The sequence below is a fragment of the Alosa sapidissima genome, chromosome 9, assembly GCF_018492685.1.
Source record: "Alosa sapidissima isolate fAloSap1 chromosome 9, fAloSap1.pri, whole genome shotgun sequence".
In the NCBI taxonomy this organism is placed as follows: Eukaryota; Metazoa; Chordata; class Actinopteri; order Clupeiformes; family Clupeidae; genus Alosa; species Alosa sapidissima.
The window spans coordinates 36,694,565-36,721,356 of NC_055965.1; the positions used below are offsets into that span (position 1 = coordinate 36,694,565).

The following is a 26,792-nucleotide window of genomic DNA, read 5'->3' on the forward strand; positions in this document are numbered from 1 at the left end:
ATAGATTTTTCTGCGTTAGTCAAATACAACATCAGATCGTCTGCATACACACTAAGTTTATAACATTCTCTTCCAATATTAATACTACTTATTCTTGTCTGATTGGCGAATTTTTTGAGCCATCGGCTCTATAGCCAAGGCAAAGAGTGATGGGGATAGTGGGCATCCCTGCCTTGTGCCCCTAGTTATTTTAATTGCCTCTGATAGAGTACCATTTGAATAAACATATGCCACAGGAGATTTGTAAACAGTTTTAATCATTTTTATAATTTCATTTGGGAAGTTATATGCAGCTAAAACTTCATACAGGTAACTCCATTCTAAACGGTCAAATGCTTTTTCAGCTTCAACTGCCATCAGGGTCACCTCTAGTTTTTCTTTTTTAGCAAACTGCGTTAGAGATATACAAGTTCTAACATTGGTTTTTAACTGCCTATCTTTAATAAACCCTGTTTGATTAAAATTAATGATTGATGGTATTTCGATTAATCTGTTATTCATAACTTTTGTAATTATTTTATAATCGCAATTTATTAGACTTATTGGTCTGAAATCAGAGGGTTTATTGCACTCTTTACCTGGTTTAGGAATTACATTTATAATAGTCTTATACATTGAAGGTGGCAGGATTTCATTTGTAGTGGCTTGTTCTATAACTCCAAAAAAGAGAAGATTTATTTGAGGCCAGAATGTTGAATAAAACTCGGTTGGTAACCCCTTTTGGGAAGCTCTCATTGCTTTTTTGATTTCCCCCAAGGAAGGTCTTTAGCCAGTGTAGCTTTATGTTGCTCTGATAGCTTTTTAATGTCAATTGATCTTAATAAATTATTTTGTTCATCTGTTTGACCTTCAATTTCAGTAGAATATAATTTTTCATAAAAGGAAACAAATTCTTGGTTAATAAGTTTGTTGTCTCTAACCACAGAGTTATTCACTTGATATTTTAGTGGGATAGTTTCTCTTTTAAACATCTTCTTAACCAGATAGGATAACTGCTCACCTGTCTTATTTGACGATATATATCTTAATTTATTTACGTTATAGCTAACATTATTAGCTTTTTCTAGCAGCAGTTGATTGTATTCTAGCTTCAATCTTTGCAAATACTCCATGTCCTTTCTTACCCCAGTTTTTTTATGCAAGTGTTCAGCTCGACTGATGTCGGTCTCTAATTGTTTAACTTTTTTATTTAATTGTGCCTTCTTTTTAGACGAAAAAGAAATAATGATCCCTCTAATATATGCTTTAAATGCATCCCATATAATATGAACTAGTGGCTTCTCCTTACAGGTTGTGACATTTATTGTTATAAATTAATATGTTTTATTACGTAATTAAGGAACTCCTCATCTTTCAGGTATTTCCTGTTCATTCTCCAGATTCTATATATTAATTTATTAGTTGGAGGGCACATAGTGCATGTAACTGCAGCATGGTCTGATATAACTATATCTTGTATTTTAGATGTGATTACATCTTCTACTCCTTCCTTGGAATCAAAGATGTAATATAAGCGGCTATAGCTCTTTTGTGCATGGGAATAATGTGTGTAATCTTTATCTCTTAGATGCATTTGTCGCCACACATCTGTTTAATGAGAGGAATTCCAGAAGCTTCTTAGGGACATTAGGCTTCCTTTTCAAGTTGGAGCTGTCTTGTTCGGTGAAGACTTGATTTAAATCGCAGGCAAATAAAATTATTCCTGCTGATATACTATTTATTATTTTCTGAATATTTCTGAGATATTTCATATTATCTGAGGGAGGAGAGTAGATATTTATTAGTGTATATTTATCTCCATGAATTTCACACATAACTTTTAAATATCTACCATATGGGTCAGAATGTTTTGAGATTAAGCTAAATGGCAAGGATTTACTTATCAGAATACCTACTCCTCTACTTTTAGATGTGTAGGTTGATTCGAATGCCTCTCCCACCCACTGTTTTTTAAGGAATTTAATCTCACCAGGTTTCAGTTGCAGCTCTTGCAGAAAAACTATATCTGAAGACAGTTTCTTTAGGTGTTGCAGAACTTTTTGTTGCTTTACCCTGTCTTTAACTCCATTTACGTTCCATGTTGTGACAGTGAATTTATTAGGGTTAGTTTTAATATGACTGCTATCCAGCATTTTGTTTGATGGACATAAAGGTAAATATACTTGGCCAAGTTCTAGACTGATATGTTGACTTTAATAGGGAACCAAAAACACAAGACACACAATCCCTCCCACCGCGCAAACATATTCGACATACGAAGGACAAGTGAACAGACAGACTAGACACCCCTTCACTCACGCCCCATAGCAAACATACCCCCATAACAAACATCCATCCATCCATTCCTAAATCTACCTGCTTGTAGAACATGCTTTTGGTGAGGTCAGTTGCTCCTCTTTCGCTGCTAGGGCACTGAGCTTTTCAAATTAACCTATTAACTTGGTTACAATTTACGTAAAATACACCTCACATCTCCAGGAGGGGAAAAATAAATAATAAATAATACATAATAATAAATAATGAATAAACAATCTCCCCAATCTCATCTCAAAACACACACACGCAATCTTCAGCCCCACCCCCCCACCCCCACTCACACACACACACCTCCATCTCCAACCACTTACTCACATCACCGGCCCTTACCCACTCTCTACTCCCACCTTCCCAATACTCACAATCACACCCCCCACCTACCCTCGCTATGCAATTTACTGTCTCATTTGTATACACCCCACATATATACATACACATACACACACACATACACATAATATACATACATATATACATACATACACATACATACAGATATACATACATACATACACATTATATATATATATATATATATATATATATATATATATATATATATATATATATATATATATATATATACACACACACACACACACACACACATATACACATACATAGACACACATACATACGTACATACTCATACATATACAAATATATACATTTACGCCATGAAACCTATAGGCTGGCTGTCTAGTCCTAATAAGTCAATAGGTTACAAAACCGGCCTAATAGATATAATAAAAAGAACAGCCTTTTTAGTCTTTATCAAAGGGCCCATAACCAAGATACCTTATTACTCTTTATCACAAGATCCAAACCCGGGAACTGCTAGATATCTCCTCTTCTCGGCTCACATCACATCAGAGCTATAGCCTAAATCAACATATCCTGACGTTAACATGTCAACATGTCCATAGCAAAAACAAACAAAACAAACAAACAAACAAAAAAACAACCTCCGGTAGAAAAAAGGTTAACCAAAGTGGAGGGTGTATTTATCGCTGTTTATTTTCATTCTATCCTCTAAGAAGAAGCAGTAATAGAAGCAGATGCATTTCCACTTACCTTATCGCAGCACCCAGTCAATCCTTAGATCCAACAGGCTGCCCAGCAGGTGGATATCTTTTATTCAGTTCGGTTTCTGCTTCTTCTACAGTTGAAAACTTCAGTTCATCTACACCGTCCACGACAACCAATGTAGCCGGTAGTGATGGCAGTCTGACACTGAAGCTTCGATACATACTTCAACCCTTTAACTACAATTCCATTTGAACCACTGCTCCGAAAGTTGCTTTGGTACGGAAAAATCACGTGACATATGACCGTTATGACGTCCGAAGCAGAAACTGCTTCATTCTCTGAATGAATCACCTGAGTGGTTTGCAGCGCCACCGCCCCGCGAACCAATCGTGCTGCCACTGCAACGGGCACGGCCTCGTTTTTCTAGTCTGAATTATAGCGCGTTCAAAGCATAAACACTTTAGGCTAATGCACAACATTGCGTTCGTAGCCTCTACTGTGACAAGCATAGTTTGTTCGTATTTATTTATTTTTATTACAATGTAAGAGAGACGTGGGGAAACTTTATTCTGATCGCTCCTGATTAATCTTTATTTGTAAAAAGAATGATATCCCATTCTTATTCACGTGCACTACGTATGTGGGGGGATGGGGTGGTTAGGTGCGTGTGTAACCGGCAGACTAACTGCTGTACCAAGTTTGTCCTCCTGTTCTCACCGTAGCTCCTCTCCTATCGGTCACGCCCTCCAGTTAGCTTGCAGGTGGCTATGTACTCATTAGCGTCAATGGCACTTTCTATAAGACCGGCACCGGAGGTGGGCTAGTAAGTGATCCCTAGGCTCCGTACGTCCTCCCGACACTGTGTTCGCTGTGCTGTCACCTATGAAAGGTATGTGCTAATGCTCCTTTTTCACTGCAAACATGTTATTTTAGCCAGCTGTTTTTAAAGTGCAACTGTTTGACAACAGGTATTTGGCTGTGTACCAGACGCTTCCGGGTAGTGTTTTGTTGATCTACCGAAGGTATTTACAAGCACTATACCGTAGATGATTGAACTGTATGGTCCTTTTGTAAATGCCTTCACGCACATTCACAGCATTGTCTTTAACGTAGGTCTTGACTGAAAAGACGCCGTGTACGCGCAGGTTGCACTTTCTATTGGGAGATGCGTTAAGGTAACATTGGCTGTATATCTCAGTAAGGTTTGCCATGTAATATGTGTGTGTGCATGTGTACATATGTATGTTTATATGCATGTTTACAGTAACTGGATCTACTATAATGTGTCATGTTTCGCTGTAAGTCCTTGTGATTTAACTAGCCAATAACCTTTTATTATGTTGTATGTGAGCTATGCTTGTGTGTGATTTTATGTAGGTTTGCGTACTGGAGAGATACCAGGGAGTCCCATTTCCATTCATGTTGAGTGGTGTATTCCTAGAGGTAAAAGGAAACCTTGTTGTATTGTATCTGTATTGGTTTAGGCTGTATTTACCATAAACAATGGATTTTAACTGTGTTTGTTTACTCCTTTAGAAAGATTGCCACTGCTGCTTTGCCTCCTGTAGATTTAAGTAATTGTAGCTCTTGCCTCATTTTGTTTTCTTTTGTTTTGTTTGTCCGATTGATTTGGCCTAAACATAGGCGTGGCTGGTTTCATTTATTTGCCCTCCGTCGTGGTGTGTCGGCAACAGGTGTGGTATTGGCTGCCCCAGTATTTTGCTGTGGTAATGTGTGATGGTAGTAATGCTAACATCTAGCTTTCTTGACCCAGCCAGTTATTGCCAATAGCAACCATATCTTCCCTTCTCCCCTCCAGAGAAACAGAGTGTTGCAGCTGTTCCGCGGGGCAGGTCGCCGGATCTGAGTCCTCCTCTTCGTGTACTTCACACAGTATTTGTAGTGGTAATGTGGTCAAAAATATCCAGGCAACACTCAGGTGTGAGGAACCACTGCAGGTTTATTCACGATACCGGGAGCAGGTCACTAGCAACAGCATGTTCCAGTAACACAACTCAAAGTTCTCTAGGGCGAAGCCCCATCTTATACATGTTAATTACATTGGTAATACAAATCACATGAGTACAATCCTCATACATACAGAAATACAACAATACATACTGTATACACTTCTTGGACATAGCATGTGATCCATGCGCCATACAAGTCATGGGGCTACTCCAAGTAAGTAGATAATTGGTCCATACAATACATATACATCCTTCAGCATTCTCTTGCCATAGTCTAGTTCCTGTCAGGATATTCCTAATATTACTGCCTAAGGCAGAATACCCTTAACTCGTGACAAAAGGGGTCGCATGACCTTTATTAGAAAATCATGACATGGAGAGAACAAATGACAGACAAAGCAAAGTTGATGCGCAGTATTGAATGTATAGAAAGCATACAAAGAATATATGAAATGTTAATCACTTCTATGTAATAAATGTAGATTAGTATTCACTTCTAATACATGTAAAATTATTAGTAATCCAAAATTTCTCCTTCATTTCCCCCCTTTGGGGCTTAAGGCCACAAAGAAATTTTAGTAATCAAAAAGAAAATAAAAAAGAAAAATCCAATTTCCAATAACATCATCCAAAAACATTTCCGGGTCATCATATCAGGGTAAAACTCATTTCACATTTCAATATCATTCTATCAAATCTTTTGTCCAGTTCTATTTATTCAAACAGAATCCATTAATGTTAACACAATATTCAAGGACGAACCACCTAAAAATTGTTCTATCCCTGTCACACCTACTATGTTAAGGCAATCTTTACTAGTACACAGTCGAGATGCAGAGCATGCAGAATCGTAAGAAGTCCTGTAGGGAAAAACACGCATTTGAAAAGACTTTTCTTGGCACACCCAGCAGGTCTCATTTGTCCCTGCTACAGTTATTCTAACTTGGAAAGCCAGTTGACAGGCTTTATTAGAACCACAGATCTCCTCCTCTGGAGAAGTGGGCATAATCAGTATGAACACGCATAATAACAACACTAGCCCCATTCTACTTCCAGTTATAAAACAACAAACACTCTATTCTATCTTCAACAGCAGAGCTGGCTTGGGTTTTTAGGCCCTCCCCAGGTCACTGTCCAGCGATGATTAAATATCTAGCTAAACTGGAAATAAAACAGTGCTAGTTTAATGTATACTGATATCTTGTTTCTACTTTCAATATCCGCCACTGATCACCTTGGATGATGGATGAACTAATTTTAATGGACACTGGTGTACCACACTAATTGATTTCCCTACCCTCAAAGGAATGACTTCACATGTGTACTTTAGTAAAATGTGTAACAATCAAAGCATACTTCCGTTCATTTGCAGTCCAATACTTTCTAGTTATAATGCAGGTTAAAACAGCAGGATCTTGCAACACTTCCCTTATCCCCGATGGAACATATATCCAAAGGCCTACTGGCGAAGTTTGCCAAAACCTCCACTGGTCAACCTCAAGCATAAAGTCACAATCCGTTGAGATAATGTTCCGGTTCTTTCACCACTCTGCAGTGTGACAGATGAATCCAAGAGTCTCTTTCTGCAATTCTCACTGCAGTAGGTGTAGACAACAGAACTTGATATGGTCCACGCCACCGTTCTTCATTCCAGCGTTTTCTTCGAAAGTCCTTAACAAGCACCCAAGAGCCTGGTTCCACTGGGTATGTATCCAGAAAACTTTGAGGCAAAGCTGACGCCACCTTTTGAGAAACAGAAGAGAGAGCAGCAATCAGTTCTCGCATGTAACCAGACAAGGTACCATCTACATCTTCCAGGTTAGGGGGATAAGGTAAACCTGGAATTGGCATGGGACGGGCAGTCAAAATCTCAAATGGGCTTAAACCTTTTGATCTTGATGCACGGCCTCTGAGGTAGAGGAGAGCCAAAGGCAGAGCAGTCACCCAATCCATCCCAGTTGTAGTAGTTATTTTAGTCAATTTAGATTTCAATACTCCATTAACTTTTTCTACGGCACCTCCACTCTGTGGGTGATATGCACAATGAGTCCTAAAGTTAATTTGTAATTTTTCTGACAAGGCCACTATTACTTTGTTCACAAAATGTGGACCGTTATCTGAGGTAAGCTTTTTAGGTACACCCCATCTGGGTATGACATCTCTTATCAAGGCTTTAGCAACTGATAAAGCATTAGCATGTTTAACAGGATAACATTCTGGCCATTTAGAAAACATATCCACTATTACAAGGCAATATTCATAACCTCTGCATTTTGTCAATTGAATAAAATCCATCATAATATGTTCAAACGGGCCTGATGGTGGTGGGTGATGCCCTCCTTGGGTTCTCACTGTGGGTGCGGTGTTATTTTTAAGACAGATAATGCACCTATCACAGTAAGCAGCTGCCGCGGTGGTGAATCCTGGTGCAAAATAAAGTTGTTCTATTGTTTTTACCATAGCTGTTGCACTCGCATGATCTAAACCATGAGTAACTTTAGCAACTATATGAAAACATGATTTTGGTAAAACAGGCTTGCCTGTTGGAGTATGTAACCACAAATCATCATTATTCTTTTTACAATTTTTCCATTTTCTTTTTTCTTTTGTATCTGCCGATTTTTGTGCTTCTTTTAAAGCTTGACCTGATGTCACTATATCTGGTATATGCAAATTCAAATTGTGAAAAAACAATTGTGTTTTGTTCGAAAGTCTTAAAAACTCTGGTGGTATCCTCCTCTCAACTCCCCCCTTCGCGGCACTTTTAGCAGCCGAGTCAGCCCTCTCATTACCAAGGCTGACCTCATCAGCGCCTCTAGTATGCGCTGCACACTTGATTACTGCTACAGCAGAAGGAAGCTGAATTGCCTCCAGCAACAATACAATGAACTCTTTATGTTGTACAGGTTTACCAGTAGCTGTAAGAAAACCTCTTTCTTTCCATATTGCTCCATGGTCATGAACAATTCCCCAGCAATAACGACTATCAGTGTATATGCAAACAGATTTTCCAGCTGCCAACACACAAGCTCGAAAGTCCTATCAACTCAGCAGATTGGGCAGAAAAAGTTGGAGGGAGCGAGTAAGATTCAACCACTTCAAATTGATTCACCACAGCGTAGCCACTCCCTACCTCTCCAGATTCCAAGCGTAATGAGGAACCATCGACATAAAAAATTAAGTCAGGGTTAGTAAGGGGTTCCTCAGATATATCAGGACGAGGTTTAGTAGAAATTGTTATGACATCACAGCAATCATGGCTTTCACCATCTTCGGCGGTAGGTAATAATGTCGATGGGTTGAGGGTGGTACAACGTACAAGTGTGACATGTGCTAGAGTCAATAACACATGTTGGTACGAGAGGAGGCGGGCAGTTGTCAGATGTGATGTCTTTGCTTGTAAAAGCAATGCATGCACGTCATGTGGAACATGAACAGTCAAAGGATGCATTAATACTAGATCCGCACAAGCCATTACTGCATTTGAAGCAGCTGCAACAGACTTCAAACAAGGCACCCAGCCTCTTGCTACCGGATCCAGTCTCTTTGACAAATAGGCTATTGGTCTATACTGTCCACCATGCAACTGACATAATACCCCAGACATGTAACCTCCTTTTTCACATACAAACAAATGAAAATCAAGATCATAATTAGGCAATCCCAAAGCTGGAGCTGAAGCTAAAGCTTGTTTCAAAATCACAAAAGCAGTCTCACAGTCGTCAGTCCAAGTTACAATGTCAGTCAAACTCTTACAAGCATTTGCGCATGCTCGGAGAGGTTGTGCCTTCTCCGAGAAGTCTAAAATCCAAGCACGACAATAACCAATCATTCCTAAGAAGCTTAACAATTGCTGCTTTGTCCTGGGTCTCGGACAACCAGTAATTGCAGTGATGCGTGACGCATCCAGGGCCCTACAGCCAGGAGTAAGTATATGACCCAAGTACTTAACTTGCTCTTGGCAGAGTTGCAACTTTTCTTTAGAGACTTTAAGTCCCACCCTGGCCAGGTATTTCAGCAATGCCACTGTGTCAATCAGGCATGATTCTTTTGATGGACTTCCTAATAAAACATCATCAACATAAGAAATAACAGTACTTCCTGCCAGTGGAGTAAATTGTGTCAAACAGGCCACTAATGCCTCATTAAACACTGAAGGTGATTCTGTGTATCCCATAGGCAAACGACTCCAAGTATACCTTTGACCTTTAAAGGTGAAGGCAAACCAGAATTGAGAGGCAGGATGTACTCTTATCGTAAAAAACGCATTTTTAATATCAATTACAGAATAAAACTTTGCAGTGGATGGCAGACTAGAGAGAATTGTGCAAGGATTTGGCACAATAGGATGCCTCGGGTGAATAGCGTCGTTAACAAGTCTTAAATCTTGCACAAATCTCCAAGTGCCATCAGACTTCTTGACGGGCAAAATTGGTGTGTTAACTGGGGAGGAACTGCAACGCACAATAGCTCCCCTGTCCAATAATGATTTGAATACGGGCTCTATCCCCTGCTCAGCCTCTTTCGACAACGGATATTGGGCTTTCGACGGGTAATGCAATGTTTTTGCGCATATTTTTAATGGTTGAGCAGTAGATAGAGTCCCAAAGTCATAACTATCAGCTGCCCAGAGATTATCTGGAACCGCGGCTAACAGATCTGCTTTCTCTTTTAAAGAGAGAACCCTCCATTCATCGGGTTGGGTTAATGAGGGTATTAAACATGCAGAGAGCTCTTTCTGCACAGGAGTAACTTTCAAGGAACACCATTGTTGGAAAAAATATGCATCTTGCGATGGTGAATAAAACAAATTTGGGGTATCTCGGACCACTGTCCAATCTTTAGCATTCACACACGCTTTCACAAACGGCCCTAAATCAATCCAATTTTCTTGGGCTTTTACCAATGCAACATGTGGATAAGAATTTGGGTTTGCAAACAAATATTTCAGACCTGGAGACAGGTCTACTACTACTGCAGAGTAGATTTTAGAGGTCAATATGCCGGCTACATCAATAGTCTCAATACTATTTCCTATCTGGTACCACTCTTTCACATACAGCTGATCTGGAGAGCCTTGAAAACATGCGATTGTACACTGAAATTGCTCAGGGGTTTCTGTCTTTTCTAGAACCGAGATCGGAGATTTTAATGCTAAACTAATGTCTTTACACTCATATCCTATCCATGTGGGGTTAACTTTCTGACAATACAGATAAATGGGCCCTTCTAGACCTACTCCTTCAGGAGAAAGAAAAAGTGTAAGATTTAATTTACACATTAGATCTCGGCCTAGTACATTTTCAGGGCAAACACTGCTCAAGAGAAAAGAATGTTCTACTGTCTGATGTTCATATTGAACCACTAAAGGGGTAGAAACTGGTTCTGCCACTGATTGGCCTGAAGCTCCTGTTACATATATAACTCTATTGCTTTTTAATGTTAAAACTTACAACTATCTTTCCTTCCAAGTGTACTAACATCCGCTCCTGTATCAACTAAAAAAGATACATCATTACCATTCAGAGAAAGAGTTAGCTTAGGTTGTGCGGCAGCATTCAAAGTCAGTTGGGGATAAAGTTCATAGGGTGATACAGAAGTGTTGGTGAGGGGTCCCGGAGTCCCCTGTTCAGAGTCCTCCCTGTCCTATTCAGAATTTCCATTCTGTGTCCAGACCGGACCCTGAGGGCGTCGTTGTGATGATTTATCCCCGTCTTGTCTCCAATCACCCTGCTTCGGACAATATCTCGCTATGTGTTCTACGTCTCCACAATTCCAGCAACCGTTTCTTTCAGTCCACCTAAATCCTACTGCTCCCCTTCCTCCACAAAGTTTGTTAACTGCTGAAGCCACTTCCCAAGAATTCTCTAGCAGTCTGTTGTAAGCTGAGAAATAGCCATTTTAGTCCAATCTTCAGTAGGTGAATACTTGCAGGGGCTTAGGGGCAGGAACAGCCACAGCTGGTTGTGGTGCAGGGGGTGCTGAAGGGAATGGTGGTGGAGATTTACGAACTATAAGGGCTGGATTGTCAGGTTCACTCGTCTGCACATAGACTTCAGTTGAAATGTCCATAGCTCCGCACAAACCTTCTCTCTCTCTCTCTTTGGCCCTGCTCTTTCTGTTGCATAACTTTTCTCTGTTCCATAACTTGCTTTCTCTTTTCCTCTCTTTCCCTCGCTTCTCTTTCCCACTTTTCAAACAAATCATGCTTAAAAGGCCTAGCCTTCCTTTCCATCATAGCCCTACATTCAGTTAACCTTTCCAAACTCAACGTACCATCTAAAGGAAATTTTCCTTCAGTCCATCTACTCCACTTATTCAATAAACATTCATCTACACATTCAGGTCCATATTTCTTATACATATCTTTTAAACATCCAGGATTATGTATACCTTTGGGCAATTTAACAGTTTTACTATTACTAGTCCCCATAGCAGTGTCCCTTTAATATATTTTATTTAGCCAAATTACCTCACGCCTAAAACAGAGCAAACTATCAGAGTACAATAGCAATGTTATCAACCAATCCAATCCCCGTATCAAGCGCTTTAAGCCAATCCTACCGATTGCTTCTCTTAGCAGATCCTTTATCGATTGCTCTTCGGCTGTGCTCACAAGCCAACCTTTCTACCTTCCTACAAGTAGAGCAGATTGCTTCGGTGGCACCCCGGCACACAAGCCAACTTTTAACTACAAAGCGGTAGAAAAAAATCGCTTCCCACTCACCACCTAGGTGCCTGTGACCACAATACGGTAATACCGTATCCGAGACACAGGATGACTCCCTTCCGGCAAGGATGGGTCCCGCGGGCGATGTTGCCTTTTTTCCACGGTATTGTCCCAAAATCAAAAATAGATCTCCCGTAAGCGCTTTTCGGGTCCTACGCCTTCCAGGTTTCACCGCCGCGTCTCGGAGTTAGGTATCCCATCCGCTGCCACCAAAATGTGGTCAAAAATATCCAGGCAACACTCAGGTGTGAGGAACCACTGCAGGTTTATTCACGATACCGGGAGCAGGTCACTAGCAACAGCATGTTCCAGTAACACAACTCAAAGTTCTCTAGGGCGAAGCCCCATCTTATACATGTTAATTACATTGGTAATACAAATCACATGAGTACAATCCTCATACATACAGAAATACAACAATACATACTGTATACACTTCTTGGACATAGCATGTGATCCATGCGCCATACAAGTCATGGGGCTACTCCAAGTAAGTAGATAATTGGTCCATACAATACATATACATCCTTCAGCATTCTCTTGCCATAGTCTAGTTCCTGTCAGGATATTCCTAATATTACTGCCTAAGGCAGAATACCCTTAACTCGTGACAAAAGGGGTCGCATGACCTTTATTAGAAAATCATGACATGGAGAGAACAAATGACAGACAAAGCAAAGTTGATGCGCAGTATTGAATGTATAGAAAGCATACAAAGAATATATGAAATGTTAATCACTTCTATGTAATAAATGTAGATTAGTATTCACTTCTAATACATGTAAAATTATTAGTAATCCAAAATTTCTCCTTCAGTAACGTGCACCTCACTATTTGCAGTGATCACTCTTTGTAGTACCTGTGCCTATGCGAGCGTGTGTGTCTGTGAATAGGCAACAGAATCCGCAGCACGGGTGGTGTGTCGGTCTCACTCCTCTTCCAGGACAGGTAACCGCTCCCGAACAGCTGATCAAATTAACCCTACTTGATTACATGTAATATTCCTGGTGGCAGCCACTACCTTCCTCTTGCTGGCCTATTGGGCCTAATATTTACTGCACTCCATCCTGAGAATCAAACCCAAGACTGACTTTTTAACTGAATTGCTTGTGAATAAATATTGTTTATTTTTTCATTGAAATACCACGTCTCTGTCATTACTGGCTTATCTGTGTGCGAGAGCCCTCTTGTCTAAATCAAGGTGTTGGAGGTCTAGCTAAAATACATCTTGGTGTGAAAGGCCCCAAGTGGCGTAGTCGAGCACTCTATAGTCAAGACTCTTGTCATCTGACTCCCGTGGTCACACGTGCACTAGATTTATTTCACTAGTAAAGCTTCCTGTCCACTATCTAGCCGGGATAATTTAGATGCAGTCTTGGCTTTTCACCAGGAGAGGTCGCTGTTAATGAAGCTTCGAGTAATGAACCCATTTTCGAATCAACTGTTCAAAGTGGTTCAGTGCTTCACCAAAGCTTAATTTGCCCATCACTAGTAGCCGGGTATTTGATCCTAGTGGTTATGCGCAAGTTGTGAAGTCGCTCCCGTAAAGGCCAGAACGCGCCCCTCTTCTTTCTTTCTTGGGCTGAGCGATCAGGAATACTCTGATACGTCGGGGACTTCTCTTCAATTTCTTGGCCTTGGGATCGGCGTTCTCTGATGGCTTGTAGGATCTTGAGTTTTATCTGAAAGCTTTGCACTCGGAAAATGATCGCTCGAGGGCGGCGTGGTTTCTCCTTCAGTGCTCCAAGGCGGTGGGCCTTCTCAGCATCTCGTTCAGCTTCAGGCCCCATTCAGTCTCAAACAAATTCACTAGGAAGGGAATCATTCCAGATGACTTTTCCGACTGTTCGGGTACGTCCAGAATTTTGAGGTTCTACTCTCGTTGCCTGTTTTTTAAGTAGATCGATATATTCCACCGCCTGGGCAAGGTTTTTCTTCAACCCCTCGATTGTACTTTGGTGATCCTCTAACTGGACTCCGTGCTCATGCATAACACGCTCTGGAAATTCACAATTTCGTTGCCGTTTTTTTTAAAAAAAAAAAACATAGTCCAGTATTTCTTTCGAAATTGAAATGAAGTTGTATGGACTGGACTATATATATTTTTTTTTTTTTAAAAACGGCGACGAAATTGTGAATTTCCAGAGCGTGTTAACTCCACACTCAGCAATCGACTCCTACGGACTTTCCCCTGAAGCTGGCAGCAAAGATGGCAACATTTCTGGAAAGGTACTGCCTTGATGAAATTCATTCTGGACTCTCTATCCGACCACATAAAGACCTCGGGATACTTCGGTTTGGCTTTAGGGACCCTCTACTCACTACCACGTAAGTGTAATGTTGTTTGGAACTGTAGAAGAGGTATAAAAATAGCGTTTTGTAGCGGCGAAATGACATGCCTCGGTCACTTCCAGGCTAACGAGTTTTGACTAAAAACGGTAAAATCGAACTTTCTCAAAACACATCTGAATGACATGATTTGGATGTCAACTCAACGTATGTACTCCCAATCATCCGTAAATTGTTCTTTAAGGCTCTTTATTCTGGCGTTCTTTAAGGCAGAATAAATCCATGGGGAGAGGGAAATTAATCCATGCTTTTGTCACCTCAAGGATTGATTATTGCAATGCTCTATACGCTTGCTGCAATAACACCTGTCTAAAGAGCTTACAGCTTATACAAAATGCAGCTGCTCGCACACTCACTAGAACTAAAAAATATGAACATATTTCCCCTATCCTGGCATCTCTATACTGGCTGCCTGTTAGAAGACGCATTGACTTCAAAATATTACTTCTAACATACAAAGCCATTAATGGCCAGGCACCAGAATATATTAAAGATCTCCTAGTCCCATATAACCCACCCAGACCGCTACGATCACAGAATACTGGCCTTCTTGTAATTCCAAGAATCTCAAAAACTAAAGTAGGAGGCAGAGCTTTCAGCTATTGCGCACCCCTCCTCTGGAATAATCTTCCTACCTCAATTCGACTAGCAGACACCCTCCCTATTTTTAAGTCTAGACTTAAAACATACCTCTTTACTGCCTCCCATAGTTAGGTATGGTGCGTGGAAATTCACCCACCTCAGGGTTTTTTGGAATGGACCACCCTGCTGAGTCCTCGTTTGACTGGCACCCCAGTCGCGCGTGCGATGGTGGTCACTGACCATACCTGCGCTGGTGTCGACTACCCCTCACCATGCCTTAGTTATGCTGCTATAGCATAGTGCTGTCATGGACTTTTCATGTGTCACGCCGTACAACCCCCCCCTCTCCTCTCCCCCCTCTCTCTCTCTCTCTCTCTCTCTCTCTCTCTCTCTCTCTCTCTCTCTCTCTCTCTCTCTCTCTCTCTCTCTCTCGCCTATTCCCACCATGGTATACTGTAACAATATATAGTACTACTTATTGACATTAACCATTTTGATTTTCAGTAATACTAACCCACTCTACATCTCTCTTTCTTCCCCCTTACTGTACCTCACTTGTGAGGTATATCATCACCAGTCATCAACCATCCGTGTGTTGGCCCTCCTCTCACCCATCTCACCTGAAGTCCCATCCCCGATTGCCCTATTACTGCCCCCTATCTGGACTCCTGGCCCGTACAGCCTAGCGACCCACCACCAGCCTATGGCAACTCTGCCTGGATTACTGGCCCGTCTGCCAACCCACCACATGCCCCTCGACAACTCCCTTCCCCTGGACAATTCCAACGCTGGACTATTGAACTTTCTGTCACTAAATCAGGAATAATAAATTACCATAACGGATACGTAATCATCCCACCTCTTGTAACTTTCAGCTCAAGTGCTTTTAACACCATGTCTTATTCTCTACACCTGACTAACATATGCATTTGTCATGTATACAGACCTTACTGTCCTGTACTGACCCTAGGCAGATGGGTCAGGCCCTTGAGTCGTGGATCTGATCGAGGTTTCTTCCTACATGTATCTCCAATTCTAGGGAGTTTTTCCCCCCTGTTACCCCTGTTACCCATGGGCCTCTCTCTCTCTCTCTCTCGCCCCGGTTACCCATGGGCCTCTCTTGCTTTTCTTTTCTTCCTTTCTTCCCTTCTTTCTCTGATTGCCTACATTCTGTAAAGCGCCATGATACATGTGTTATGTTTTGGCATCTATAAGCACAATAAATTGAATTGAAATTGAAATTGAAGGCTCTTTATTCTGAACCATTTCAAAGAGAGTTCAGGATTCTATCTTCAATCAAGTATGTGTAGGCTATGTGTCATTGCATGTTATTTCTGTCATTAACTATGGGCTTTTAACTTTATGCATTAATATTATGCAACATGAAATAAACCATCCTCCTTTCAATAGTTAACAAATACAGTAACATGCATGAAGCAAAATGTACATGCTTTACATCTGGGCTGTTCAGTGACATTGAACATCTAGACTGCACACAATATACCAGAGAAAGGGCACATATGAAGAGAGCAGTACAGAAATATATAAGAAAGATATAAGATATAAGATATAAGAAGAGAAAGATATAAGATATAAGAAGAGAAAGATATAAGAAAGATATAAGATATACGAAGAGAAATATCTAACAATGAAAAACTTACTGAGCATGCCCAGCACACAGTCCACAGTCCAAAAGAAACCCAACTAGCAAGTAGAATTTAGTTTTGTTGTCTCTCTTTATTTATTTATTTTTAAAAACTGGATATAAAGTAGCATCCCATTGGATCACACCTCAGCCCGGAAGGTGGCGGTAGTGCACTGAGTTTGCAAACTGCAAAGCTCGACACTGATTCAAGACGTCAGTTTTGAGCGTCACATCCCTACCAATCAGCCTGTCTATGGTCACATGTCAGTATCGAAACCGAAACTTTTTTTGTTGGAGCAGACGCGCCATTTTGTGCATTCGGAAGAGGGCTATTTCAAAAAGAAGAAACGAGGGTAAGAGATACAAACACTGACATTTATCATAATTAGTCGTTTTAATGTGAATAATTGAAAATGCCTATGTAGGTCCTGTACGAAATCGATAACGTCAAGTCAAGCTTGAAGCTTCGTTTCTGAAGGATCGCTACAGTTAACATGGAGGCAACATTAGGCCGCACAGCAGTTTAGGATTTAACATAGCCTTCATCGTGAATGTTTGAATTCAGGAAAATCATCACAATAGGCTAAGAAAACAGTCGGAGTGCCGTATACGCAGTCGTGTTGGAGACAGCATTATAATTAATCACTCGAAAGCAAATGTAATGTAGGCTAACATTTCGCAACTTTGCCTGGGTGACGTCAGTGGCGAGGCGTAGGGGAAAATTCCGAAGAAGCCAAGTGTCACGAACAAAAAAAAACACCTGATGTTTATTTTTCGCAATGTATAGCGGCACATAGTCTACTGTAGCCTTCAGGAAATGTGAAGTAGCCTAAACTGGACTAGGGACACTTGTGACAGCAACACACACACGCTGTCTCTCTCCTCCTCCCTCCCTCACACATTGTAGGCTACGTCCTCCACACAACTGCATACTCGGCCACCACAACAGTAGGTCTATGTGTAGACTACAGTAGGCTACGTCCTCCACACAACTGCATACTCGGCCACCACAAGGACTATGTGTAGACTACGGAGCATATGTTATGTAGTAGCCTACTGTATGAAACACGCAATGTCACGGCAGTGTAGCCTAACAACGCAGCCTGGACTACTGACACTCGTAACAGGAGCACACACGGTCTGTCTCCCTCCCTCCCTTGCAACTCCTAAAAGCTTCTACCCTCTCAATTTGTTAAAAACTGTTGCATTCAAGTTTGTGTGTGTGAATATTCTACGAGTGTTGTGCAAATTTCGAATTTCAATTCTGCTTCCTGTTTGCTACCTCATTTGAAATGCAAGTGAAATTCAAGAATTGAATCGGAATTTAAGAGCCAGTTTCAATTAGGGCCAACTTCTGGCATTTTGCACAAACCTGATTTTAACCCCTGTGAGTCTGTGTCAGTTCTTCATACAGTTGTTCAGGGGCTCAGTTTTCAAAGGACCTAAATATGTGGCGACTTTTTTTCGAAAAAAAAACGGGATGTAGCCGATCTGAATATTGATATCCCAATTTCTTTCCCCCCCCACTCCAGTGTGGAGTCCGCACTGCCCACAGCGACCCAAACCCTTGGCAAGTACACCTCGCTGCAGCCTGCGGGAAGGCGAGGCTTGACATCAAGCCCCGCCCACATCCAACTCAGCCAGCGTCACTCCCCATACGCTTTGGCTTTACTACCGACAGCCCAGTAGCGAATTATATACAGTAGTATATTGTTTCATATTAGATGATAGAAACTGATGATGTAGGCTAAACACAAATGACATTTCATGCAACAACAGTGAATTTTTCATGTAGGCCTAGGCTAGTTACTGTAATTGGGTTTGTGTACAAAAGATTCACTGAACAAAAATGCTGATGTGGTACATGAAAATTTAGCTAAAAATGTGGAGAATGCAATGCAATCAAGCATTTTGGACGATATATTGGCACAAGCTGGCAGAATAGGCAAGATGCCGATGTGCGTTTTATTTGGAGACTGTTTTGCGAGACAGAGACTGAGTTTGCTGCTGATATTCTGGGGATAGGCTACAACATAGCCAATTTAGGACTTTAGCCTTTTAATATATTTGTTGCATTGGATCTGTCTTTCTAGAACAGGCAAGAGCTTTCTAGCCTCACGTCAGCAGCGCTGCATCACCCATATACATTAAAACAACCAGCGGATGGTGGGCGGGTGCGGTTTTGAAAATTGGTCAAAAAACTTTGGTGCTGATGGATGATACGTTTTGCTATGCAGTTATGGTTGAAATAATAGCCCATCAGCGCATCTCTAGTGTGTGTGCCTCTCTCGCTCAGAGGGGAGGGGGGGGCTGAGGGGTCGATCAAGCATGGATTCTAAACTCTGTGGTGGATAGGATCTACAATTAGGTGTTAATTAATATTACTACGCTAGGTCCAAGTACTCCCAAGTGCTATTGCGCCACACATTGTAGTTCTCCTGTTTATTCGCTTGGAAAATCGCCACGTTTCATGTTGTGTGACCGTAGACATTTTTATCAACTACTCGTGCAACTGTATTTAAGTCGGGAAAACGTGGATGTTTTTGATTACTTCTATGTCTGGCTACGTCTGAGCCCGCTAGCATAGCAACATGCTAACACATTTGCGCCGCGCACCAGAGCGTTTGAGTGCACGTACCGACTAGAGACCGACCGATTTGGGTTTTTCTAAAGCCGATACCGATTTTTAGCGGTCGGAGTCAGCCGATGGCCGATGTGACCTGCCGATTTTTTGGGCCGATATGCTATCGTATTATCCTTAATTGGCATGCTAAAAATCATACTAGTAAGAGGAGGCACAACACTTGTAAACTTCACACGATTTATTGAAAATTGAACATTAAAAAATCAACATATGAATTAAATATAAAATAAATAAATAAATAAATACCAACTGACTGTAGGGGCCTACTCATCGATTCATAACAACAAGAATTAACAAATGTATGACTTCTTGCAGTCTGTTAGTCTATTAATTATTCATTTTAATATGTTTAACAGAGTGCAAGAAGACTTCCATGATGTGACAACTTCAGATAGTTACTTCAAAACGGCAAAATACATGTTCTGGTTATACAGTTTCACTGTGGAACTTCCATGCCTTATGTTGTAAAATGGTGTTGCGGCTCCTTTAAGAGAGCTCCATGTGTGTGTGTGTGTGTGGGAAGCTGGGAAGGAGGAAGATAGAGAGAGGAGGTGTATGTATGCGACTGGAGCAGAGTGTGGAAGTTCAAGTTGGAGTCTGTACACAGTGTGAGCGGTGTTACTGTCCGAAATAAAACTCCATCCGAAAGTTCAGCTCGTGTATTTTGCTCATCAGAAACATCACGCTGGTCACCAGGGGTGTGTTTCTCGACAGTGTTGTTGCTAACTAAGTTAGCAACTTACTTGGTTGCAATGCAATTTCCCATAGGCAACCTACTAAGTTGCTAACTGGTTAGCAACAATGCTTTCGAGAAACGGGGTCCAGCATTGAGGGGGCTTGCCGGCGCATTCCCAACGCACTTTCGGTAAATGAAGCAACATCACAGATTACAACCATAAGAGAAATCATAAGAGAAAATATACGACTTTGGGACACTGGAATGTAAAAATTGATGCCTTACCTGTAGACAGTCTTGCTCCTTCTTGAAACCAAAGATTTTCTTAGTTCTAAATAGACCATCTCTTTTAAAACCTCGTGCTGTGTTCCAAGTAGCTGCCCGCAGATGTGCCTGACTTAAAATCGGCGCGGCCAAATAAGAAAATCGGCCAATGCCGATTGATTAAAAAATAGCAAAAATCGGCCGATTAAATCGGCTGGCCGATCGATCGGTCGGTCTCTAGTACCGACACTGGAGAGGTATGACTCAACTCGTGAAAGTTAAGGTAAGAACATATATTACTACTGACATTGGGTGGCGTGTTCCTTTAACAGGTGAACCAAAAGCATGCATTGTGTAACGATAACCGGTTAGATCAAGCTAGACATCTCAAATATAGGCTACTGCCCAGATAAGCAGATATCGGACCACCGGTAGATAGGCTACTTGTCAGCAACCCGCGATGGTAACGTTAGGCCACCGGCAGTCTGCCGTATAAACGAATAAAGAAAAGGTTGTCAAAGCTGCGGCTCGTTAGCCCAGCGGACCGCAGTAGAACCGATGTGCAAAAACTCAGTGGTCCGCCGGCGGCAGCGAAACCGGTGGGCCGCCGCCAGCCTCTTGCCATCTGGGTGGTTAACTTTGCTGGCTAGCTACCCAGCTAGCTAGTTCCTATCTGACGAACGAGTAGTGTGACAACGGTGTTCTTATGGAAAAGTTGGTGCCGTTGCGAGTTGTTGCACTGGTTTGATTCCACAGTTTACGTGTTGAATTACACAATAAAACGTGTTTTGCAGTAAGTTGCTGGTTTGTAGAATGTAGCAGCTCGCTCAGTCTCGTTGCGAGTCCTGGCTCTAGTCTGAGTAAAAGAAATGGACGAACAGACTCCGTAGTTTTCAATGGGAGGGCACTGAAGGTTTTTTCAGTTGGCTTGCCATCGTACTGCGCAGACTTAGCCATCGAACTGAATCTTGTAACTCGTATGATAGATGGTTCACATAGAAATTCTTCTCTCACTTCCTTCACCTTCAAAGTCATCAAAGTTAAACATTTATTCATGTATTATTATTAATATCATCCTAACAAGTGATATCAAGTCGTGTTAATGTTGAAACTACCAGACATGATCATCTTCAAACACAATCATGGTAAAAACAAAATAAAAAAGTTATAGCCTTCGTCTTTCTACTTTTCCGACCTACAGTCAATCCATCGAAAACCTCTGAAATGATTAACGTTAGTGCCGGTTTTTCATTAGGTTTACTTGCCTCTATGTAATGCTTTACCTTAACATACAATGGTATTATAGGCTACATAGCTTTGTTCATGAGTTTCTGTGCTGGCAGGACTTAGTTTCTTATCCAAACAATACGGTTATCTCCCTACTGTGCGACAGGCATAATAGCGTCATATTACGTCAAACGTTAGCTTCCCTACAACCGGACTCGCTAACTATACTTCTTACGGGAACCTCAACGTTAAATACGAGGTAGTTGAGCCTGTTTTGCCTTCTATTGTTTATGTAGACAATACAGAAGCTACAATGTCGGCACAGGATATATGTTATATGAAGTTATGGGAGTTCAAAAAAATCCTAAATTAATGGGCGTTCTATGGGGTTAGCAGAGAGTTGATAACTCCATGGATGCTTCTACTTCCGGGAATTCGCCTGCCCCCTTGTTCGCCGCCAGCAATTTTAAACTGCGTGACGAAATACTAAAAAACATGGCTGACTTGGATGTGGGCTGGGCTTGATGTCAAGCCCCGCCTTCCCGCAGGCTGCAGCGAGGCTTGGAGGCTGGACTGTAGCGTGCGTCACGTCTCCTCCCCTAACAAAACGAAACGAAACTGAAACAGAAGTCGTCGCTTCCGTATTGCGAAAAAGCAGTTGAACATTTCGGCAATGACGCATCTTGAAAAATACTATTGGTAAGTTTATCAACTTTGGATATTAAAGGATTGAACCGGTGCTTCAACGCAATGGCTTTCATAGTAATACTATAACAGGCAATACAACTGGAAAATGTAGTATGTAGTTTGTCTTTCGGCGTCGACACGACGGGTCGGGAAAGCGAACGATGATGGGCTTCTCTGTATTGGCTACAGTGTTCTTGTTCACAAGTAGGCCTATTCTATGTTGTCGATCCTCGCTTTAATTAAGGACTATCACAAGAATATGTGTATACGTATATGTAGGATTTCGTAGCAGAGATAAGGCTCCGTACAAACACCTTGTCTATCCTGTATCTGTCATGTAATGAGCCTACAGTGGTCAACTGTCCGACTGCATACAGAGGCTACAATGGCATAGGCTACTTTAATGCGGGAGAGAGAAAGGAAAATAGAAAAAAAACCTTTTCCCATATTTGGAGATGTTCATTCTGTTTGTCTGGAGTATAATTTGGACAACATACAGTATATTATTTAGGCAACACGGATTTGCCATTCATTGTAAAGATGGCGGTTAGAGGAAGGAAGTTGGATAACGTGACTGCCTACAGTTCTCTGAGCTGTGCAGTCAGTCTCTGTTTAGTTTGATTGGTTATGCATGTAGGCTAGTCAATACCCTTCTGTAGTCTTACTTACCGCACTTGAACTTGAAGAAACATCACTGCATATTATGCACAACTGAATTAGATTGGTTATGCATGTATGTTAGTCAATACCCTTCTGCTTTGGGGCAATTCCATGCAAAGGTCATCCTTACCATGGAAAAAATAAGTTGTGCATACGCAAATAGAACTGTTGTGAAAATCTTCATTTAGGTCTATATTTTCTTGTTTGTAACTGATCTGATTGAATTTGATGGAGAATTACACTCTTTTTACATCATAAATATGGTGTGCAACCATACAGAAACAACATGTTTCACCTGGTAATATTATACATATTTAAAAAGTGGATAAATGGACCCAAGGTTCAAACAAATTGTGTCATTTGACACATTCCAGATTGATAAGGGAATGGTAGAACAATGTCTATGCTCAGCTTGCCTTTTGTTTTTAAGTCAGCAAGTTCCATGGCCATGTCACAGCCATAACGTTTTATAGGAAAAGTTTATGCTACACATACAGTGTTGATGCGACAATGTCCATAGTGTCTGTGCAAAGCAGATTTATATCAATGTAAAGTGTGATGACCAAATTGTGCCCCTTTCTTACTTTTAAAACATTTAATGGTGCGCTATGGATGTGACGTTTATGTGAATTTACAAGACTGGCGACTTTATTATACCTCAAAGCCGATAAAACGTCTGTTCTGGTGGCATGTTTCAACGTATCTCACCTTAGTGTTTACAATTGACATTTCAAAGATTATTAGGTTGATCAAAACCACAGGGAGGCCTTGCCTAACCATTAGCAAAACAAACATAATATTAAAATACCTCCAGTGATTAGCCTAGCCATAGCCTATTTTCAAGTGGCCTAATAACGAAAATCTGAGCGATTATCTTCCTGTAACTGTCATACTGTTGTTGTACAGTAACTGGATTATCGTGTTAGCTGGTGAAGATGGCTGACTTTGCAGCTGGAGTTAACATAGCAACCTCCTTCTGTTGCAGATCTGTTCAGCCTGCCGTTCACGTCTGCTTAACACGGTTTAATTTTAAATGTGACGCGACATGCCAGCATTTGAAGTGTCAGGTCCTCTGTAGCTATTACCCACAGAGTAACATGAGTAACGGCAGCAATAAACTAGATGTACCACATAGCGGTACAAAATATGACCACTCAGTCCTGCATATTCTCTTCGCAAAAATAAATCACGCTTGTCAATTTGTCTCCATCTCCTACTCCTGCAACTCATGTGCATGTAAATGAGTGTGTGCATATGAGAGTTTGCTTTTGTTTATAAGAGTGTGTGTGTGTGTGTCTGTGTGTGTGCATGTGCGTATGCGTGCCTGTGTTTGTGTGTTTATGTGTGTGTGTGTGTTTGCATGTGTACATGCGTATGCGTGCCTGTGTGTGTGTGTTTATGTGTCTGCATTCATGTGGGTGGGTGTTTGTGCATGTGTGTTTGTGTGTGTGTGTGCTTGCCTGTCTGTATGTGTTTATGTGTGTGCTTGCCTGTCTGTATGTGTGCGAGTGTGTGTGTGTGCGCATGTGCGTATGTGTGCATGTGCGTGTGTGTGCACGTGCGCGTGCATACTTTATGTGTGCAAATCACAAATGAGTTGGTATGGGTTAGGTTGATGCGGGTTCCTGAGACTAACATACCATAAATATTTTGTCATCTTGGGTGCAACGGTTCAGGTAGGGCTAGTTATTTAGGGGAGTGGACACCAAGTTTCATGTTCCCTGGTGTTTCAGTAACCCGGGAATCACTGACAAATTGATGACGGTAAAAGAAAAAAATAAATTTATTTTTTATATTTTAAATTACTTGTCCTGATTCTTCCTGTGGATCTTAGTGTGCACTGAGGAAGCAATAATTTCATCGCTAGTTTTTCATGATTACTATTTCAATTGTTACATATCAAAATTCACTACTTAATTATGTGTTTTATGTAGTTTGTCGAGGACTGGTTCAGACACGTCACATCCATAACGTGAAACCGTCACATCCATAACGCCAGTTTTTCCCTACATGCATTACGAAAATGACGCATAGTTTCAAAAACACACTTTTTGTGTTCATTCAAGTCTCCTTCATGCTACATATATCATAGTTTCGGCAGCTTCCTTCAAAATTCACAGAGTTTGTAGAAAACCTGTAATGTCTCACAAAAGTGTGTCCTGTGATGTCACATCCATAATGCTGATAAAATGCCTTGTATTCTTAGGATGAAATTGATTATATGAAATTACTCAGTATTCAGAGTAGTGTTGCACGGTGTATCGATACTAAAAAGGGACACGCAAAAAACGATATGATTTCCGATGTTTTTAGAATCGATACTTTATTAAAATTAACGTTCTGTGTCTGCCTGAACTGCTCTCACTGCTCCTTGCACGCATCTAGGCAAGTGGGCGTGTCAAGCAGGCAGCTCTGAGTGAGTGATTGCGCAGCCAACGTCAACATAGTTCTTTGGCGACAGTCCTCGGCCTTGTGGATAAAACAAAAGGTGAAGTGAAATCTCCAACAATTTCGGATACATCGCGAATAGTGAAGGCAAACCATCAGGTACACAGAGGCCCGTTTGTAAAATATGTTTCAAAGTCATTTAAAAAGCAGTAGGCTACACATTGGCTAAACACCTCGCAGACATATCCCAACATTTTTGTTCAAAGAACAACAGGTTAACGAATATGCTATAGAAAACACGACTACATGGTTAGTGCCAAGTTCTTCTCTTCTGTTTTAGTCTAGCCTAAGTGAAACGAGTATGGTTCTCTGGGATAAAGCGAACCTTCCTTCATCAATGAATTTTGACGAGACATAACGAGCTGTAATCATTTTGACGAGACATAACGAGCTGTAATCATAGGGTGCTAACGTGATGAAAGCGCAATGTTCACGCCAGAATAACATTACCATAACTTGTAAACAATAGGGCTGCAGCTATCGATTCTTTTTGTAATCGATTAATCTAGCACTTTATCAATCGATTAATCGGATAACATTTTTTTTTGTATTTTTAAACAACCAAAACAAATAATGCATAACGAAAATTACATTGCTGTAAAATGATCAAGCAATTGGCACAGAGGTATTTATTCTAACTCCAACATTTGGCTCCAAAACTAAGCCCATTTATTGCAATTTACCCATTTAGTGTTTATAAGTGCCAGTGCCAACAATTAAATAAATGTTCAAAATACTCTCTGAAGTGCTGGGAGGGAGAAGAGGGAAAGCAATTTAATGTATTAATATGCACAACAAGTTTCATGCTGTAATCTAGATAATCTAGATCTAGATCCTGACATCAAAGTAAATATCTGTTTTATGTAGATTTCTACACCTGCAGCATTTGCCATTAGGCTACTAACAAATAATTTTACCATTAGGCTACTAAAAAATATTTTTTGGGGTAGCCTATTTGCTGTGGTAACCTAGCAACCTGTGTGTGTGTGTGCACGCGTGCGGTGCGTGAGGGAAGATGAGGGTGCATGCATGTGTGGGGGTTCTTTTTTAGGCATAACCTACTGTCTTTCAATTGAAATTGAATAGGTTTACTACTTAAAAACATCAAAGCTAAACATTATATCACGACATTGCTACAAATTCAGTATGTGATTAAAATCAGCCAACATCAATGTAGGCTATAGGCTACGTAGATAGATAGATAGATAGCCTACTGTATTGACGTTTAGTGAAACAGCATGGAGTGGATGTTTTCGGTTCAGAAGCTTATTCTTTTCCTTTTTGAGTAAAGATCCCAAAACTTTACTTGAAAACTTTAGACATTCTCTGCTATTTATGGACATCTTGACTCCGCAATCGCGCCAGCTAAATTCAGAATGTATCACGATTCACACGCTAATGGTGTGCTTCCTGAACAACTGTCCGTGTGGAACAATCAGATCCCTGCGCGTCATAGGAATTTAACGAGGCTTCGAGGCATGGTTTTTGCCTCGAGTAATTTTTGTAATCGAGTTATTCGAGTAACTCGATGAATCGTTTCAGCCCTAGTAAACAATCTATTTCGT

General features: G+C 41.0%; 2 protein-coding genes across 20 annotated transcripts in view; both read left to right on the top strand.

Moving 5' to 3' along the window:
- LOC121718522 overlaps positions 1-26,792 on the top strand; it is an 823,508-nt gene that overhangs the window by 130,917 nt on the left and 665,799 nt on the right. The window lies entirely within an intron of this gene.
- Positions 16,868-26,792, top strand: part of LOC121718811 (NACHT, LRR and PYD domains-containing protein 3-like) — a 162,318-nt gene continuing 152,393 nt past the window's right edge. For 18 of the 19 annotated variants that reach the window (XR_006034023.1, XR_006034025.1, XR_006034026.1 and 15 more), the window contains exon 1: positions 16,868-16,974. Coding sequence is in view for 12 of the 19 variants with exons in the window: in XM_042104070.1 (XP_041960004.1) it covers positions 16,883-16,974 (92 nt within the window). In the remaining 7 variants the exon portion in view is untranslated. Of the gene's footprint in view, positions 16,975-22,090; positions 22,132-26,792 lie in introns of those variants that run through there. The other variant, XM_042104072.1, reaches the window with a different exon arrangement.